Raw genomic sequence first — 20,192 nt, forward strand, 5'->3', positions numbered from 1 at the left:
GGTAGGATGCCAACATGCTGTCATGGTGCAATGGGAGGCAGTGTTGTTGTTGCACTGTGTCATTTTGTGTTGACACACAGGCAAGTCCAGTCTGCTTGCTGTGGCTCACCTGTTTGACTAAAGGAGTCTGTGACAGATGATGAGTAACAGAGGAGACGGTTTGAGAAAATATGTGTCTTTATTGTCCAGCTTTTGTGTGAGCGCTGAGTTAACACCACTTCTGGAAAACAATAAAAACTCAGTAGTAAAGCTATAAAATACAAAGTGCAATCAGTAACATACATACAGTCAGTTAGACTTTTTTTTAATAAAAATGACTTCAATCTTCTCTCACATGATGTTCACTAAGCTGGGAAAACAAGTCACTGAGCAAATGTATTCATATGTATTCATACAAGACAACCAAAGATAAGTTTGCGTCTATCAGGATGTATTCAAATCTTCATGGCGGTAGTGTCTTCAGTGGGATTGTTAAAAAAAAAAAAAATTTTAAAAAGTCTCATCAGCTGTTCTGTGTCACCCACTTGATCCATCCGACGTACTTTCGGACCTTGGTGTAGACGCCGGGGTAGAAAGCATAGGCGCAGCCGATGCCCCAAGATACAATGCCCTCAAATTTACCATCACAAACCAGAGGTCCTCCTGAGTCCCCCTGAAGGCAGAAGGGAAAAACAGTCAAGGTTTACCTTTCGGTTGATGTGAAACATTTTAATGTAAGATACGAGCACAGCAGATGACAAATCAGAATTTTGTGTTTTTCAAAGTGTGTGTTTGCTTTCTTGCTGAAAATGCTTTTAAAAGGTCCAATATTATGCTCATGTTCAGGTTCATACTTTTAGCTTGGGAGTCTACAAGAAAATGTTTACACACTCATTTTTCTTTATTGTCCAGTGCTGCAGCACCTCTATTCACCCTCTGGCCAAGTGCTCGGTATAAGTGCCTGTCTCTTTCCTGTCACATGTTTCCAAATCAGTTCTGCTGGTGTTTTTCCAACCACGGCCAAGCTGGTGGCATTGTTGAGGGCGGTCACGATATAGTTGTGACTTCACAACCTTATGAAGCTCTCTGATTTTTTGGAATTTCTAAATACAGACTGTGTGAATTCCGTGTGCTCCAAAAACCTGTACACTACATGTCCAAATGTGTAGAGAAAACACAGCGACAAAGAGAGTAAATATTGGACTTAAAATTGTCAGCTGGCCAGAAACATGGGTCCAGATAAATAAAGCCTCTGCTGTTTGCTAATGTGCTGTGTGCAGCTTTAACAGTATCAGAAAAACAAGCAACTCGGATGGATAGTTCTTTGCTATCAGTCAAATTGGGATCCAGTTTAACCCTATGTTTTGAATTTTGGCGGTAGGGTTGCTGGGGCTCAATGACAATAATGTTGTGTGTCACAGTAGGCTCTTGAAGGTCCAGTATGTAGCCTTTAGTGGCATCTAGCAGTCTACACACAATAAAATACGCATGTAAAAGGCCTGCTGTAGAGTCAGTGTGCGGTTCGTCTTCTCTGGGCTGCTATAGAAACACGGTGGGGCAACATTCTGGCTCTGTGGGAGAGAAACCTCTTCCTTTGTAGATATATAAAAGGTTCATTCCAAAGTAACAGAAACGAAACGATTATTAGTTTCAGTTGATTAATGAAAACATGATATTCAATATAATATTCAATTTCTGCCCCTAAATCCCCCTACATTTGTGTACTTGACACGCTGACACCAGACCTTTAAGTACACTTATCTCATTTGACGCGTCATTACATAACCCGGAGATACTCGATGACCAGTTACAACAAAAGGTATCCCAAACACAACCACGGCTCTGTGCCTCACCTGACAGGAGTCTTTCCCACCATAGCGAGATCCAGCGCAGATCATGTTGTCTGTGATCCTGAAGTAGTAGTAGTACTCGCAGTTGGAAAAGATGTTCACATCCACAGACCTCAGTTCAGGTGACAGTTGGTAGCTGTTGAGCCAGGTCACACCCCAGCCACTGACGGTGCACTGGGTGAAGTAAGCCAAGGGTGGTGAGTCCGGGTCTGGCAAGGAGGCCGGCTCGACCATGGCGTTGATTACTGCTGGCCGGTCCAACTGAGCCACAAAAAGAGAGTCAACATCAAAAGCACTTTGTGATGGTAGCACTCTGCGTTCTCTATTCACGATGTGACTAGAGAGGGTTCCTGCTTTTCTCAATGGCCTCCTCTGCTGCCTGTGCTATTGATTGATGACGCACGAAAATGGCATAAAAACACTGTATAAAACAGAATACAATGAATAAAACATGAACAGATGGGGGCAGAAAAGGATAATAAGCACATAAATGGGAAGCCAATTATTCAATAAAAGTGCTGAATGTGACTGTGACAGGTCTCTAGTTCAACAGGGCAATTTGTAACACGTTTAATGGTTAAACTGTCACACTGTCCTGGCACTTCACTTCCACAGAAAAACCCCAATATGCACAAAGAAATGATTCAGTGTTCTCGCCGACTGGAAGTGATGTCACCAGACTTCTGAAAGACCCTTCACACATCTAATAAAATGAGTAATGAGTCGCACTCAGCCCGTGAAAAGACATGTATACTGTGTTCCTCTTTGTCTCTGTGAAGACAAACCTGATTAAACCATTAAGGTCATCTTAGCTTCCTGTCTGCAGTGGTGGAAAGTAACTCAGTACATTTACGAAATGCTCACATTTAAGGATATCATTTGAATATTCACACTGCCCTGCAAAATCTGTTTTTTAGGACTCATGCCAAAGTCAAAGGATGTGAAATATAGGCAGGAAAGGTCCCATGAGAAGATACTCTTAAGATATTGATTATAGGAAACGTAGGCCTTTTTTTTTTGGGAATTGTACCCATACTTAGTACTAATAGTGAGACTATGGAAAATCTGTCTCTTGTGAATCTTCCAACTTTTTGGAAACGCAATACGAAACAGCTACAGTACCCCTTTAAATTGAACTAAGTCGTGCTGTTTCGTAAGCATTGACTAAATAACCCTTACATAATGCTTAAATCCATGTTTACCATAATATGACACATCCGTGTGAAGGGTCTCTCGAGAGGCAGCACCGATGTGGAGCAGGACAGATCAAACAGCATTTCGGAAATGTAAATACTGATGCGGACACTGACACAGCAACGTTAATATCAAAGAGTTTTATTGCTTGTTTATAGAGACATTTTTCCCTGTAGTCTCAGAAATGCGTTGCCGGTCACTGAATGTCTGTGTCAATCAGTCACCTAGATTGGTTTCAGCTTACACCCTGAATCAGAGGATCAGTATTTAAAACCAAAACTGTATCAATACGCAACACGACCCTGTGTTATATTCTATAGTGTTCCATTACCTTGATCAGCATTATATCATTGTCAAACGTCCTCGGGTTGTACATGTAGTGCTGGAAGACTGCGGACACACCGAAGGTCTGCTCCACGCCCTCTGACTTGATGATGCTGTGCTCACTTAGGACCACTTTCATCAAGTGGCTCCTAAAGCACGGAGGAAGGTAAAAGAGAAAGAAGAGCTACAGATCAGACAATCTGATTATTCTTTCAATGTCACACGGCAAAACCTGATCACTATGATATACTATGACTTTTGGGATTAGAAGGCAAGGCGCAGCATGCGCTTCAGTAGATCTGGCCCTCAGTGTCAGTACCACTGGCTCGTAACAGCAGTAACTTACGGTCTCCAGCAGTGGGCAGCAGATACCACCCACTGTGGGTATATGAGGGTCCCTCCGCAGTAGTGGATGCCAAAGAAGTGGAGGGAGGCTTGATACTTGATGGAGTAGGGCTTTACCTCGACACCCCCAATGATCCTCTGCCCACACACACCTAAGGGCCGAGAGATCTAACTCATAAATGAAATATTGCCCTTTTCTCTAAACAAGAAATTTAAGCTTCAAGTTATTCCTTTAGAGTCACCTGAAGTCAGCCCTGTGTTCAGTGAACCAATTAAAGTAAAGAAAAAGACAGCATGCACTCACCTGTTAGGTTTACAACAAGTAGAAGGAGGAGTGGGAGGTGACAGGATGGAGCCAGGTCCATCTTTATGACTAGAAAGAAAGAAAGAAAGAAAGAAAGAAAGAAAGAAAGAAAGAAAGAAAGGAAGGAAGGAAGAAAGACATAGGTGGTCAGTATTACAGACAATAACAAACTGGTAAAAACAAAACAAAAAGTGGAAAGACAGACTTGAATGTCATCAGCTTGTGTCACATTTATTTTTTATCCTTTTGCATTCTACATTATCTTACACTGCTTTATGCACTTTGAAAATATCCTGTATTATTAACCACGATTACAGTTACAAAAAGCTGTAACTGTTGAAATGTAAAACTCATTAGTAGTACAAATGTATTCACTCCAGCACAATAGGGGGTTTTCTTTGCTATGGTCCCAGCGGGACGTATCAGAACTGTAGGTTCAAGTTTTACCCTGCAGCGAATGCCTGGCAATTATTCTTCACTTTACAATTTTAGGTTACGGTGGTAGATAAAGATTCAGAGCCTTCCTGAAGAGGTCATTCGTATCTCATGTAGTATTAAAACATAATGTCTCGACATCTGGTGTGCATCATGATCTCCTACAGCTAACATCGCCTCTGCACTTTAGAACTGCGGGGCACAGTGTTTTGATGATACATTACTATCTGATGCAGTTTGTTATGTTATTGACAACGATACACAACCAGACTAATATTTGTTTGATGTAAAAAGCTGTCTTACCTTATCTAGAGTCCAAGTCTAGCATCCACACACTCGTACGCACACTCCTCTCATGCCGGGACATGCAGCAGAGCTTGAGAACTCTCAGGCCTCTTTTATATGGTAACTCACACTATCATTGTTCCCTGCCATTGTGCACCATATATCTAAGTGTCTCTCATGCGCACAAAGCAGAGAGTGTGACCTAGTATATGACAAAAAAAAAAACAAAAAAACCCAGCAGCCTTCTCTTTCATTACGCCTCTCCTCCTAAGGCCTTTGTTCTCGCAGATTCAGACTATTGTCTCGTAGTGAAGACAAAGTGGCGATGAAACCCAACAAGCAAGAGAAATGATAGAATATACTCACCAGACATGTTGGTGTATCCGGTGACGTTACAGAGGGGAAGGGAAAAACCTCATCTGCTGTCTGAGTATCATCTATTCGCCCCCGAGTGTGCTACCAACTTGAGCCGTGCTGTAGCAGGACATGACAGCATTCATTTATTCAACAAGAAGAAGAACTTGTTCTCAGAAATCCCGTCCAATCTGGCAGTACTTGAGTCATCCAAGTGGATTGAGGGTTAACATGAAACAATCACAGTAAATAGTGCGAGTCCTGGAGTGCTTTGGTAGCCAAATGTGCAACGTGCACGCCATGGCCTTTCACGTCTCCGTCTGAGTCCAGCCGATGAGCTTAGTTGCACATCAGGGGAAAAAAAATGCCAAAGAGTAAAAAGTCTCTTTCCAGTCTCTATCATTTAAATTCCCAAGCTGCTTTTTTTTGGTTTCCTCTTCCTTTTTTTGAGTTCCCACACACAGGATCTTTTGGTCTGTAGACTAGCTCATAGCCTCCATACAGTCTCCACTCCCCAAGGTGTCATCCCAACTGTAAGGGTGAAAGGTGATAGCGTGCTTTCGTTTCCCTCAGGTGCAAGGCTGAGTTGACAAACACGGTGCTTTTGTGTGTGTGCATGTGAGTGTGTGTGTGTGTGTGTGACACAGAGAGGCAGATGCCCTGCACAGAATTGCATGTGCAGTATAGATGTAATGGTGGGGAGTCTGGGAGAAGCACGTGTTACTGAAATGAAATCGATGCACAACAAGTTATGGAAGCTGATATCGATGGTTTATTCTCGAGGCACATTCCCAGGTCATCAAAAACTGACAGGCTGGGTTTGAATTTCTGTCTGAATACTATCTTTCTCTGATTGTCTGAGTTTTGAAGTGGAGTCCTTGAAGAGGTTCCAGGGGGTTCCCAGCAACAATGGCTAATGCATAACACATGATAGTTCCATCCTCTGGTTACACAGTGACTATTTTGTCAAGACTACTTTCCTGTAATAAAACATCTAACATTCTTCTCAGATGTGGGGCCCTGCTACAAAATCTTATCAAATAGAAAAAAAATGAACCAATACTGAATTAAATGACAAAATCTTAATCGTGTGAATGTTTGAGCTTGAAATATAGTTCCAACTGTGTATCTGAAGGGTCCATTTGCGCAAATCACAAAAAGTTCTCATCTACCTTGACTTGAACCATGCATATAATCTTGGTTTTTAAAATATCTGTCTCTAGGGTTCTGCTTCTAATCTTAAACAACTACAGTGAACTGATGACAATTTGTTGTGCTCAAAGTAGAAGCAGGCAATATTTAGCATGGGGAAAATGCAAGTGTTTTAGCATTGTTGTTGTTGTTGTTGTTGTTATTGTTGTTGTTGGCAAAATGGCTCGCTAACGCCCCCTAAAGAGCAGCTCCCACAGCAAGTTTCACCTGCATGTCTGAAATTCATTACACCTGTTTGTCATACCAAGATCTACGAAGAAGTCTCCTGGTGCCACAACCAAGACCCAACAGGGAGTTGGCAATATTGAATACAATGCTCATTTTGTGCCATTTACAGGTGTTAAATTTGAACAAACTACTCCAACAGATTTAACCTGATCAACTTCTAATGTCAATAGCGTGGCTCCGCTGCTGAACTATTACACATGTTAATCCACAGACCTTGCTGTCCACAGTTTTCTTTAAAAAAAGTAATTACAGACAAAAATATTGTGTGCAGGTATGAAATTCATATACGTATGTTGGTTAAAGAGACCCTTTAAAATTGTGCTCATATTGTGAACTTCAACTTAAATATTTGTATTAACTCCTCTGTATTTGTGAAATTGAAAAAGTAACCATATGTTTAAAGGTGAGTGTGAGTGCTGGCCCAGGAAACACCTGACAGCGGGAGGCCGCACAAAGCCGTCTCTCCCATTCTCTACTGGGTGAAGCATCAATTATTCAGCCCGCTCTAAATGTGGGACGAGAGGAGGTCAGGCGAGATTCGCCTCCCATGCTGCGGATGATGCTGACTTGCCAGAGGGGCTGATGATGATGATGATGATGATGATGATGATGATGATGATGATGACAACGATGGTGATGATGATAATACTAGCGATGAACGGGGTGATGACAATGCGTTATCTGCAGACACAGATTCAATAATGACTGATGATTCATGCTCGTACAGAGGGACAGTTGTGTGTCTCGGCTGCGTAGAGTAGCTCTGTGTTGTCTCAGACGTGAATCTCCCCTCAGCTACAAAACACACACACACATAAACACGCACACACACACACACACACACACACACACACACACACACACACACAGTAGGCTATTGAAACATTTCAGCACGGATAAGCCTGGATGATGACACAGACAGAGCGTGCTGATACAGTATAGATGAACCTGCTCGGCACAGTACCCTGTGTTGCCATGGCAACAATGTAAGGCCTTTCGACAAGTCAGGAGAAAGAGTTGTGATAGTGGCGGGATGGCAGGGGGGGAGCAGGGCAGTTTTTGAAGGTGAACTTTGTTGCTCTCTTTCCTTTTCAATCAATGCTCCAGTGTTAAACCCCGGTGCTGTGTGTCATGATGAAGGATGAAATTAAAAAGTTTTTTTCTTCTCCCAGTGGAAACTCGAGGATAAAGGTTAATGTGACTGACTGCCTCTGTTTCCAGAGAGGAGTGGATGTCCAGGCTGGGTACAGGAGACAGGAGCAGAGGACACTGGTTCTTTGGCTGAAGTGCTTCAGCTGCTATGGTGTTTGATAACGGCCTGAGACCTCCACAGCTATGATGAGCATGCTTATGTGTCTGGGTTGTGTGCTACTGGACCTCATGACTGTCCACAGTGAGTACTGTGTCTTTTTCAGTTTTGAGGAACAAAATACTTATATCGTAAGTTTTAAATGTTGGACCTGTTGCAGTTTAACTGTCTTAAATAAATGTTCAGGAGGAGAAGTTTTACATCTTCTTAAAGGAGGGCTTTTACTTTGTGAAATATATGTTTTCATTTTCTTGCTCACAGCGAGATGAGTAGATCAATTCCAATGTCATGTCTGTGCAGTAGCTATGAAGCTAAAGCCAGCGGCCGGTTAGCATAGGTTAGCACAAAAACTTGAAACGTGGGGAACAGTTAGCCTGGCTTTTGCCAAAGCTAACAAGCTACCCGCAGTTTTACAGCTGACAGATAAACACGTTATGTCTTGTTTCTTTAATCCACACAAGTAAAAAAAAAAAAAAACAGGAGCTAGTTAGCTTAGTTTAACACTATGATTGGAAACATGCATGGGAAAACAGCTAGCATGGCTCTGTCCAAAGCTAGCAAAATTCATCTTGCAACACACCAAAAGCTCATAATTTAGGAAGTTATACCTTCTTTTTTAAGCTGTAAAAGTGACAAACTTTACCTTACTTCTACTTGTGTTCATTGGGATCTGACAATTTGAGGATTTTTTGCAAGAATAAGAATAGAACCCCAAAATCTTGCTATCCTCCAAACAGACTCAGCAGTTTAGTTTGTGATTGCTCCATATCAAGTGTCAATCAAAATATTCAAATATGCTTCCGCCAACGAGTGTTGATTCCAGGAAATAGTCTTTACTGTTTCCATCACCTCTGCGACTGTAGAGCCTGAAGCCAATGTATAGTAGTTGAGCTGTTGCATAAGAGCAGAACGGGAGCCCCCACTCTAATGTTTCAGAGCCAAAGTGAAGTGGTGACACTAGAAGGTCAGGTTATATTGGATTACCTTCATTACGCAGTGGCCTCCCTGGTGACAGAAAACCACTAATTGTTAGGCTGGGTCAATGGGCTTGAGGAGGGGATTAGGAAGGACTCACTCTTCATGTCTCTCTTTTGTTCACTCAAAGCTCGTCATGTTTTATGAGATGGACTTTTGAAGCGCGTTTGAAATACATACCTGGAGAGCTGTGACTGTAGGATGTTCTTGGTCTTTAGTAGATTAGATGAAGGCTAGAAGCGTTGTGAGCTTCGGGACAAATTCAACAATCGCCAGTCTACATGTATATATGTAGGCTATAACTATATATCTTGTATTTCTTTATCCTGTAAATTTTTTTGTTTCCATGCAGGCCATGTGCTCATGCAGGGCCGTATCGTAGGCGGGCACACCGCTGCGCCAAACTCCATCAAATACATTGTGTCCCTACAGAGCACCAGGGGCCAGCATTTCTGCGGTGGATCACTGGTTCACAGATACTGGGTGCTGACCGCAGCGCACTGTAACATCGGGTACGAATATTTAATTGTTGTCACCAGTGATCTGTTTATGCTTCTTGCTGTTATTGTTGGGTGAAAATGTATGTGGTGGGAAGGTCCCAGGCTACTGTGTTAGGGGCATGGATCTATGGATGGCAATGTCTGGTTTACCACTTTGGTCCAGACTAAAATATCTCATCAACTACAGGATGGATTGCTCTGAGTCTTTCTACATTCATTCATGTTTGGCTTGTCTGGGTCCAGACGTTTCAATACGCCCACTCCACTGAGTTTTTGTCTGATATCAGTCAAGCGTCTGCCAAGATGTATCCTAATGTCTTTGGCAATCCCTTGACTTTCCCTCTTGATTCACCAATAGGTTGATGCTTTCGGTTTTGACTGACACATCTCAATAACTGTTGGATGGGTTGCCATGTCATTTGGCACAGACGTTTGTCTGACCATCCAACGAGAAGCTCTAATGAAGCTTAATGACATCTTAAGATAATGATTAAGATGCATAGCACAAGTTAGCATTGTCATACTGATTTTAGCATTAAACTCAAAGCAACACTGTGCCTAATTACAACCTCACACAGTCGCTATCATGGCTGCAGACTCTTAGTCTTCTTTCTATAAACCCAAAACTAATTGGTTAAAGGAAGGATCATCAAGCAAGAACTGAGGCTGTTTTCCTGCCTCCTAAATACCTCTTCCCTCATGAATCGACCTGACAGTTTGAACACTTGCACAGGCAATGACATTCTTCTGGCGTTCCTTCAGTCGACTCACACAAGTCGCCGTGTAGAAGCTAACTTGGCATGATTTTATATCGAGAGCAGATGGTCCCAACAGATGCCTAAAAGCAAACATCCACTCTGCTACGCGTAGGTAATGTCAGAGCGATGCCGCTTCATCGTGACGCAAAGTAAACCTGTATACAGGCCACTGGGAAGTCAACCAGCACACTGATCAAACGAGTCAGCTGACCTTGGCACATCTTTGCAGTGTGTGTATATATGTGTGCGTGTGTGAGTGAAGTGTGATCTTGTCTCGATCCAGGAAATTGGCCGTATTTCTGTTATAGTGTCCTGCCTGCACACAGTAAGCCATTGTTCCCTGACAGACGAACACTTCAGGCTTCATGGCGGCCCGGTGCTCACTCTGCACTGTGACTTTGAGTCTAGGTCATGATTTGTCATGTGTGTCACATCACAGTCGCCCACCTTCTCCTGCCTATTGATACATTATTTGACTCAACTAAGATACTAAAAGCAACCACGATGTCTCCAGTTTATGATGTTGAAAGTACGCCTGTGCTGATTTTTTCCACTCTTTCTGTCTTTCGCACTGGTTTTGTTGATAAATGTGATGTAAAATGGAAATGCCTTTTTCTTTCAGAGCGGAGCACATGATGATAGTGGCAGGCGACTACGTTGTAAATACCTTTGAGGGTACCGAGCAGTACGCTAAACCCCACAGACTGGTCACCCACCCCCTCTACAACAGGAGCACCAACAACGCTGACATCATGCTCATTAAGGTGCAACAGCACACACATAGCTGCATGCAGTACAGCACTGCTTATGTCAAATGCTACCTTTAAAATGTATCTATTAATGTGTCAAAAAATGTGGACACAAATTCGTCAAGCTAGTTTGTCGTTTCGTGTTTTTTTTATCATTTATCATAGACGTTTAAAACTGTAAGTCTCATACTTCATGCCAAGGACTACAAACTGACACAAATCAGACCACACACACCCATTTCATAAAGTAAAGTAAGGAAAGTATTTGAAACCCCCCAGCCCTCCAAAATAGTCCTAATATCTGTCATTGTTTCTTATGGTTGAAATTTACAGTGAAAAAAAAAACCCTGGGCATTGGTGGTCTGGTTTGAAACTACATAAATGCAAAGGAAATATCACTTTCTGGTTGTATAGCGAACTATTAGATTTGTGAGTGATAATACTATGATAATGCTACGCCTTTAAGATTGAATGCTGTTTTTTTTTTTTTTTTTAACTATCATTTGACTACACACAACATTGACACAAAGCTGATTTAGTGAACGTGCCAGGAATCAGTTGTCTATTTGGACACACAACATGGAGTCAACATTGGCTCTATTTCGATGCTTTCCTTGCCAGCTAGTTGCTAACTTTGTTGCATGGAAAAAATGAAAATAGATTGAGCAGAATTTGAGAGCTGTAAAACCAAAACGATACAAAAATAGAATAAAAGGCTCTGTAGACAACAAGGGACTGCAGGGTTGGATTAAAATATTCAGACTGGTGTGTCACTACAAATCTTTTTTTTTTTTCATTGATCCATTGTTAATATTTCAATCTTTCTGTCCAGTTGCGAGCGCCCATGGTGCTGAACAAATACGTGTCGCTGGCGCCTCTGCCCAGGCAGGGGACAGGAGTGGTCGAAGGCTTCGTGTGTCGGGTGTCTGGATGGGGCTACCACAGCCTGGGTGGAAGCCAGGCCCCCTTCACCCTGAGGACAGTCGCAGTGCCCATCGTGTCGACTGCCAGGTGTAACAGCAGCGAGTCCTTTAACGGGAACATCACAGCAAACATGATCTGTGCCGGCTACGTGACTGGAGGAAAAGATGCGTGCAAGGTACACGACGAGAAACACGATCACGCCTTCTTTAACGACATCAGCCCGTTATTTTAAACAGCTGTGAGCTTTAGGTGTTGCCCTTTCATATCCTACCTGATCCACCGTGACAAACAAAGCCATCAAGCCCATTTTTGAAAGAGTAGATTCCCAAAGAGTCTATATCAAATGGCACATTGTCATCCTCTTTTCACCAGCTCACATTAAAGCAAAACAATACCACAATTTCGGGACGCTCATCCCCCAGACAGTATGACGACTCAGTTCGCGATGTCAGTGTTGGTTCAGATACGAGCTTTTTATTAAGCAGACGTGGCAGCGAGTCCACCCTCAGGAGCTGTATTAGTTATGATAGTTACAGAAGAGATAGAGGCCCTGAAATAGCATCAGGACCGAAAACACTGCTGTAACTGTGAAGTACAGTCACAACAGCAAGCTCCGCTCTGCTTATCTACAACAAGATTCTGCCCCAACCTTCAGCGTGAGAAGAAAAGTTACATGAAATTCAATGTGTGATATACCAGTAGGCTATATTCTGCCTTAGGTAAAGAGCCGAATGACTAATTAAAATGGGCTATATTTAACCCTGCAGTAGGCAACTTTGTGTGCTGGCATTTCCAAGTGGCAGCGAGAGATTTGGTGAACCAACCATCCTGTGAGAACACGCTTTTATTTCACTCATCTCTGCTGATCTTTTTTTTTAAATTTTGAGTTGTAAAATTGTCCTTGTCGCACATATGACTTCATAACATTTCTATCACGCTAGCGTTGGAGCATCTTCTCACATGTGATGAACTCACATGTATGCACCTGTGACTCAAGGTGTTTTACATATGAAATGTAAAATGTGTAAAAAAAAAGTCAGTGCGTTCTGTAAATGTAAAACATTTGATACATCTACATATAAGTCAAAGTGTATGCAGGACTGAAACTGCACAAGTCATCAAAAAAGATATAATAAATAGCTCAATAAATAAATAAATATTCCATTAAATGCACCACGAATTAAAAATGAATGTAGGCATTCATTCATTTATGAAATAATAATAATAATTTATGAAATTTGCTTCTGCATCCATTTTATTCATGAATTTCTGTATTGATTTTTGTCATCTATTTCTGTATTTATTTCTGTATTGTTCTCCCTTTGCACCCCCCATGCAAATGGAAATTATTCCAAAGTAAATAATTAAACAACAATTAGAAATGTATTGAATTGGAAATGTAAATAAACAGTAGAATTAATACAAAGGTTAGTAAATACAGAGAGAAATTAAAGGTGAAATATCAATTGATGTCCCATTTTACATATTAATGAAAGGCTACATTTTTCAATTTCATTTTATTTACTGGAATATTTACTTATTTATTGAGCTATTTATTTATTCATGAATGATTTAGGCAGTTACAGTCCTCCATAAAAGTGTTTTTATTACATATGAAACAACATTTCATGTATATGTATGCTTATGTTGTTCCCTGACATTTCACATTGGAAGGTTTTTATAAAATGTCTATTTTACATGTGAGGAAGTGTCTTATTATATTACAGATTCAAATATGGAAACAGAATGTTCTTCTCTTCTCTGCCACGTTTTGTGATTTCAGTCAAAACTGACCACTGTACTCCTAAATGTCGTGTTTCTTCTACAATGAAGAAAAGACCTTACTCAGCTGGGACATCTGACGCACATGAGGAGTAAATGCTGCTTGGAAACGCTCAGGCATCTCAACGGCTTTACAGTAAATCTCATGTTTTTTCATGAGGTACAAGGTGACATGCGGGCTGATGGAAGGTGCGGTGGTCTTGTCCTTGCAGGGAGACTCTGGAGGGCCGCTGGTGTGCGGGGGGCGTGTCTATGGTGTCGTCTCCTGGGGCAACGGCTGCGGTGATGCTAAATTTCCAGGAGTCTACACGGCCGTGTCCAGATTCCGCCGATGGATAGATCAAACCATCTACCAGCCACACCAACGCTGCACAAGATACTGATGACGGTGATACAACAATCCCCTGAAAATGTTTGTGCTAACATGGACCTAAGGTGCTTCTGTGGACCACTGATCTGATTAATCTGATCATGTTTTCAACACCAATGTAATGGTCATGTATTCTCTATAACTACCTACCTGTGAACATTTCCAGCTTCAGTAACTGTGAGAACCCGAGTGGGAGTTTTATAAGCCTGTTCTATATGTAAATCAGGAGAAGTTTGTAACTTGTTACTAAAACACCTTTTTATGGAAATAAATATTCAAATTCAGAATATTCAGAGTCGTGTCAGAGTTGTTTTTCTTTTAATGTCTTGAGTGAATGGTATAAGTTTAACAGGTAAATGTATGATCATTTGTTTTAAAACACAACCCTCAGTAGAGGATTACAAATGATGTTCGGGGGAGATTTTAATCACCCGCTGCAGAACCTGTCTGTCCCGAGTCGTTCGGGAGCCAAGCTAGTCTGTGACACTTCCAGTCAGGAGCCTTTCTATTGCTCCTCTGTAAAAGGTGACGAGAACTTTGCACAAGGAAATTTAGTCCTGAATTTGACTTTTGCACTGTATGTTCACTTTAGAAAACAATGATCTGATTTGAATGTGTGTTTTGTGTTTGACTGTGGCTGTCTCACACAACAGCTGTTTCTCGGGCCTTGTGTTTCTTTCTGTTTTCTTCTTATTGCATTAAAGTGAGAGGAGCTTTCACGGTGAGTGTTTTTACAAACCTCCATTCACCAGTTTGCCGGATCACTGTCACTCAAACTTGATCAAACTACAGCCACGCCAGTCTGGTGGAGAAAACTGTCTGGGTGCTTGAGTATTATGTTATAAAATAGTAACCAGTGGACAAAGTATACAGATCCTTTACTGAAGTAAAAATACTAATACCACACAAGTTACACACTACTTATGTTATTGGTGTGAAATGTGCTTCTCCAGTCCTTCGTTCCCCAGCAACTCACAATTTTCTTTGTTTGCTGTTCTCGAATATTCTCTTAATCGACACCAGCATGGCAAGTAGGTGTACATCCAGCTCCGTCCTCTCTGAGCTCACAGTCCAACTCCCTCGTTGTACATGTTGCTCTACCACTGTTTCTCTCACGCCTGTCCTTCCTAAAACATGGCAGATAAGACCCAGCATTAACTCGAAGGCAAGGGGTCATTTAAATCAAATGAAATGCTACAGATGTAAATATACAATATTATGTATGGTGCTTTGAATAATGATTAAATAAATATTGTGCTCAACAATAAACTCAGTTCTGCACGTCCAAAAACTGCCGTGGGATCATTCACTGATAACGTAATTAAACTACCACAGGTTAGCGCTTAGCAAGCAGCACCATCAGTGTTGTGAACTTAAGTAGTAAAAAATGACCCAAAGAAAATGTTATGTGTACTATGACTACGGCTGCACATAGCATCATCCAGTAACTGTCAGTTGTGACTGCTGTGCAAAAGTGAGTATTCCTGTGACATGTCTAATGTTCAGTATTGGCACGTTTGTCAGTGGCTTGATTAATCAAAAATAATCAATACAGAGACCAGCTCTGATATAATCCCATGCTGTGACCGCGCCAGAGTTGTTATTGACATGATCTGATATGAAAGGTGAGCCTCTCGATAAAACAATGGCCTCTGTGCGTCCACGGGGAGTAGGTGTGTCATGACTGCACCTCTTCTATGAATAGCTGACGGCATATTAAAGTTAGTCCTGCTGCAGCGCCACATATCAGCTTTCATCTCTTTGTCTGGGTAATGATATAAGTTTCTCTGAGAGAGGATAAGTTCAGATTTAATACCCGTCCTTTGGTCCGTGTCCTTTGCTGCAGACGCCTTTGTGCTGCTGCTCCTGTAGAGGACAGATTTATGTAAACAGTACAGTGGGTGGTAAACCTGATGAGAATTATTCAACATACAGAGGGCTTCATTTTACAAAAGCAAGACAGCCCACTGATCTGGTAACTTTACACCTACAATGTGAGAAAATGGATATTTTCTTTTGAGAGCTGGTGCCATTATCAAAATGATGATCTGAAGAATGAAAATGCAGAGTGTGAGGAGGTCACTTTTAGGGAATGCTGGAATCTATATCTCCAAGTTGCCTGCTTTTTTTTTTTTTTTTTTTTTAAACATCTGTGGTGTTTAACTGAGTAATCTGGATACCTTTCCCCAAGTAAAACCTGGAACACCATCAGGTCCTGGAACATGGACTGAGCAGCCGTTGTCTCTACTCGGAAAATATCCAGATCTCATCATTCAGTAAAACTGCTTCCTGGAGCAGATCCCTGGTCTCCATCGAGGACATCTCCAACCCCTTAACAACCCCTTCATACTGACATTAACAGCTAATGGAGAAAGCGGGGGGGAAAATAGCGCAGGCCCTTCATATTGAGCTGGAAGTGCGCCATGGGGCCAAAAGTCACATCTCAGCCTATGAAAACACTGCCATCCTCTGGCGAGCTCTGACTCGGTGGACACGCTCAAAACGCCCCTGTGATCAAAAGCAATCGCCAATTTCACGATCACATAAGACAGTTTCGGACGATTCGGAGTGTCTAACTCGTCGAGCAGTGGCACGTAAACGACGTCTTTCCCAAAAAGAACAAAAAAAGAAAAAAAGAAAAAAAGAAAAGAAAAAAAGAAAAAAGAAAGACCTGCGCTGGGCTCGCGTTCAGGTGGCCATCCTCGAATATAAGCTCGCCATTTGCTCTGACTGCATCCAGATCCCGGAGAGTGGAGCGCCGGTACGCCACGACTCCAACTGGAAGCTTCTCTGGGCTGCACCAGAAAAACCCCCCGTGCTGCTCCTTCGCCAGGTCTCCCAGGGATCCGTGTTTTGCATCGCTCCACAATTTGCATTTCTTCCTCAGATTTTCCGTGCGACGGGTTCAGCCGCTCGAAACCAGCGGGCGCTCCACGGCTCCATTGTACGCGCGCCTCCATTTCCAAAGCAATACGCACGGGGAAGAAACCGCTGGAAACCCTGAATAATGTGGCCGAAGCTCCAGGAGAGGGGAAACTGAGGACATTTTTATTTTATTTTTATTTTTTTTATTATTTCGCTGTTATTTCTGTTGCGTACCTACGGAGACAGACACGTGTCTTCGGGGTAAACAGAAAGGGCTAGATCGTGTCAGCAGATAGCATTGTGGGCTTTTTTTTTTCTCCCCCCTCTTTTGTTTGTTACAGACGACCGAGTTCAAGCTTGGCGGCGAGCTTTACATTTTCGGTCCGTGCGCCTTGGTGATAAAGACGCATTTGGAGATGTCGGAAGTGCTACCTTTCAACGAAGAGAAAATGAGTCATTATGGAAATGAGGGCGACGAGGGACACCTTTCCTTCACCTGTCGTCTTCAAGACACCAACAACTTCTTCAACGGCTCACAGAATAAACGTCCGCCGAAGCTCGGGCAGATAGGCAGGAGCAAACGGGGTAATTATATAATTAAGGCGTTTTCGTTTGCATGGTGATGTGTTGAATGCGCACATAGGTTACCAGTGGACCACAATTAAAGGATGTGCGTGCGTGCCTGTGTGTGTGTGTGTGTGTGTGTGTGTGTGTGTGTGTGCGTGCAGTCACATAGGCAACACCTTTGCCACGACATGTTCTCCAGCAGAATGATGAGATGATGATCTGCTGTCTGCACGCGTGTGGGATGTATGTGGATGTATGTGGATGTGTGGGCTTTTTAAATATTCTCTTCGCATTGCAACACAAGTTGGATGCGCAGTGCGTGCGTGCCGCTAAATGCCATCTGAATGCTGCTCAGCTGAGTTGTGCTGCTGGATGTCCCCTCCCCAGTGACTGCTTGGAATGATTGAGATCTCTGTGCTGTTGCAATTATGATTACTTTTTATTTATTTATTCATTTTTAATGTGTGTGTGTTGTGTTTGCATGATCATCCCAGGCTGTTTCTGCTTTTCGCATCCCCAATGACACCCGTGGAGAGGGTTCTTAGTGCTGGCACACACATGCACAGTTGCATGTACAGTAGCGCACAGACACAACATGGACAAACATGGCAAACAGGCAGACGCGTGAGGGGTTGCACCTGTGGGTGCACAGCAAGGAGATGCGCAGAAATACAGACATGCATATTCACAAATGTGCCTCACATACACACACACACACACGCAATCGCACTCATCTTTATCCTTCTCTTTTTGCATACTCTTCCCATCTCATGCACGCACACACACCACCTCTGCTCACTCAGCGCAGTCCCCACTGGTTCTGGGCTTTACTGCCCTGCTGTCAGTCGGTGGTGGATCTGCAAGACGCCACGCCAAGATGAGCCCCCCTCATTAACTCTCTCTCCCCTGTCATCCACAGTTGTGATTGAGGATGAGAATGGCGACGACGAAGCGCTGAAAAATGGAACAGAGAAGACCCCGGCAGAGGCTTAGAGCGCCTGGCTCACCACCCCCCAAAAGACACTCTTGAAAATTTTTTATGGCGATATTTACCAGTTTTAATCCAAAGACACTGTATATAAGCACTTTCTCTCATGTGGCAGCAAGCAGCACTTCCACGCCCTCCTCTCCCAGTCAGTCATGGCCATCCGGGTGACACTCACTGGCAGGGGCGGGAGATGGCAGCAAAGGAGACCCCCAGGTGGACCCCCCCCCCGACACACACACACGCACACAGATGCACTCACACGACCAAACACACCCTCGATTACAGGGTTTCGCCATAAATCCAAAAGCGGGAGAAGACTCCAAGAGGAGGGGGGGGACGAGTTGGAGGAAGGAGGTGACGCTGTCGAAATGCAGAAATCAGGGACAGGATACAGAAATAAATCTGATTTAAAACTAAAGCACACACTTCTCCTATATCTTATCAATCAAACCTATGGTACCATTCTTTCTGCTCTTCATTTTGATCGAGGGCAAATGAATAACAGAGTTTGTAAATATGGAAAGGGTAGCCCATATTTTCTTGCACAAAGTGGGAAGCGGTAAACTGGTTTGTTCTCTGTGTTGAAGACTTTATTTATTGATCCTTTGGAATATGTCTTTTGCAGTGACTTAAGGCCCGAGGGAGTGTTCTTTTGTATGTCGAGAAAAAAATTGTGAGTGAATGAGAGTGACATTTTTTTTTCACTTAACAATTCTCGATGTTGCCTGAGTGTTTTTTGTTACCATACTTTGCAGCTAAACAAGTCATTTATATACCGTGTACCTCCCACCTGTTTGTAAGCTTCCCAGGCTTTCACCTGGATTGGTTGATACTGTAACTTGACTGTACACACCCTATTGATAAACTATTTATATTGCATTGTGCATTATCGTGTGTGCCAAAATCTCATGAGGGATATACTGTACCGGACAACTTGTAACTTCTTTTTTTTTGTGCTTTATACATTTACTCATACGATTTCAGTCGTTTTGTTGGGTTGCCATTTTTTAGGGCTCTTTCTTAAAAACACTGAAGTACCAACTCATGCATGGCAAATATGAAATCATGCATGCACGGCAGAAGTTCTGAAACTCTTGTGTATTCTTGAAGCACCTCGTATACAGCTTTGAATGACAAACCTCGAGAAACAGTCTTAATTCTGCGTTGTACTGTACGATTCACACTGATTTGTACAGTGGCCTAATATCTTGTAATAAAGATTATGACAAAGTACTATTTACTGTTTAGTGTTGATTGTGGTTTACGATACGGAATCATGTACTCGATGTTGCTTTCTGTTTTTTAAACTGTTTTAAAACTGTAGCAAAAAAAAAAAAAACCCACAAAAGTCTAGTTTTGTATCAGAAAGATATTGACAGTAGCAAATAGCTTGGCTGACTTTTGGATATGTTCCTTGTACAGTTTCCCCTGTTGTTATTGGATTGCCTATCTGGCTGCCAAGGAAGGTCAAGTCAGCATTTTCCACTGTGAGAAAGTAGCATCCCAGTCCTCGGAAAAAGATCAGATACGGAAGGAGACAGAAAGATAAGCGTCAAGAATGTGAAATCCACACACGTTGTGGATTTGCTCAGAGGAGAGCTGAGACGCTGGGCTCGGACAACTGCGCAGCATCCTGCCATCTCATGAAGTGCTACAGTATTGCAAATGATTCTGTGGGGAAAATGTACACCGCTGCTTCCCAATGCAATAAATGTCTGTTTGCATCTAAAAAAAAAAAAAAAAATCTCAGCTCCTCTCTTTAATCAAGTCCTCCCTTTGACTCCGTTGCCAGAGATGTAAATGGTGCAGGGCCACTGAGGCATGAGGAACACTGATGAGACGTGACATTTCCAACTCTGCTGTGGTGACTAAATGATTCATGTTGTGTGACGAGC

The 20,192-nt window shown here is 42.5% G+C and overlaps 3 protein-coding genes and 1 long non-coding RNA gene across 9 annotated transcripts; 2 read left to right on the forward strand and 2 right to left on the reverse strand.

Moving 5' to 3' along the window:
- Positions 1 to 182: 182 nt before the first annotated feature.
- Positions 183 to 9,136, reverse strand: LOC119021661 (trypsin-3-like). 2 transcript variants are annotated; one of them, XM_037102082.1, is made up of 7 exons: positions 8,463 to 9,136; positions 5,083 to 7,305; positions 3,997 to 4,065; positions 3,694 to 3,844; positions 3,355 to 3,496; positions 1,833 to 2,090; positions 183 to 652 (listed from the first exon to the last, which is right to left on the reverse strand). In XM_037102082.1, exons 2-7 carry the CDS (start codon positions 5,087 to 5,089, stop codon positions 503 to 505), a joined length of 777 nt encoding a protein of 258 aa, XP_036957977.1. In that variant the 5' UTR covers positions 5,090 to 7,305; positions 8,463 to 9,136; the 3' UTR covers positions 183 to 502. The 2 variants fall into 2 exon arrangements, with proteins under 2 accessions (XP_036957977.1, XP_036957978.1); XM_037102083.1 differs by lacking the exon at positions 8,463 to 9,136 and having other exon boundaries at positions 4,735 to 7,307.
- On the forward strand, positions 7,489 to 14,166 carry LOC119021660 (trypsin-like). 5 transcript variants are annotated; one of them, XM_037102079.1, is made up of 7 exons: positions 7,489 to 7,575; positions 7,732 to 7,903; positions 9,147 to 9,306; positions 10,675 to 10,816; positions 11,634 to 11,900; positions 13,559 to 13,599; positions 13,720 to 14,166. In XM_037102079.1, exons 2-7 carry the CDS (start codon positions 7,846 to 7,848, stop codon positions 13,844 to 13,846), a joined length of 795 nt encoding a protein of 264 aa, XP_036957974.1. In that variant the 5' UTR covers positions 7,489 to 7,575; positions 7,732 to 7,845; the 3' UTR covers positions 13,847 to 14,166. The 5 variants fall into 5 exon arrangements, with proteins under 5 accessions (XP_036957974.1, XP_036957976.1, XP_036957972.1 ...); XM_037102081.1 differs by having other exon boundaries at positions 7,490 to 7,575; positions 13,559 to 13,624; positions 13,720 to 13,798; XM_037102077.1 differs by lacking the exon at positions 13,559 to 13,599 and having other exon boundaries at positions 7,490 to 7,575; positions 7,683 to 7,903.
- A 123-nt stretch (positions 14,167 to 14,289) lies between these two features.
- On the reverse strand, positions 14,290 to 16,241 carry LOC119021663. Its single transcript, XR_005075714.1, has 3 exons — positions 16,058 to 16,241; positions 15,694 to 15,743; positions 14,290 to 15,004 (listed from the first exon to the last, which is right to left on the reverse strand). It is a non-coding gene; the product is annotated as an uncharacterized LOC119021663 (long non-coding RNA).
- Positions 16,242 to 16,505: 264 nt separating this feature from the next.
- Positions 16,506 to 19,676, forward strand: si:dkey-33m11.6 (uncharacterized protein LOC555986 homolog). The gene is made up of 2 exons (XM_037102084.1): positions 16,506 to 17,327; positions 18,229 to 19,676. Exons 1-2 carry the CDS (start codon positions 17,159 to 17,161, stop codon positions 18,300 to 18,302), a joined length of 243 nt encoding a protein of 80 aa, XP_036957979.1. The 5' UTR covers positions 16,506 to 17,158; the 3' UTR covers positions 18,303 to 19,676.
- The last annotated feature ends 516 nt before the right edge of the window (positions 19,677 to 20,192 follow it).

Source organism: Acanthopagrus latus, chromosome 6 (genome assembly GCF_904848185.1).
Source record: "Acanthopagrus latus isolate v.2019 chromosome 6, fAcaLat1.1, whole genome shotgun sequence".
Classification (NCBI taxonomy): Eukaryota; Metazoa; Chordata; class Actinopteri; order Spariformes; family Sparidae; genus Acanthopagrus; species Acanthopagrus latus.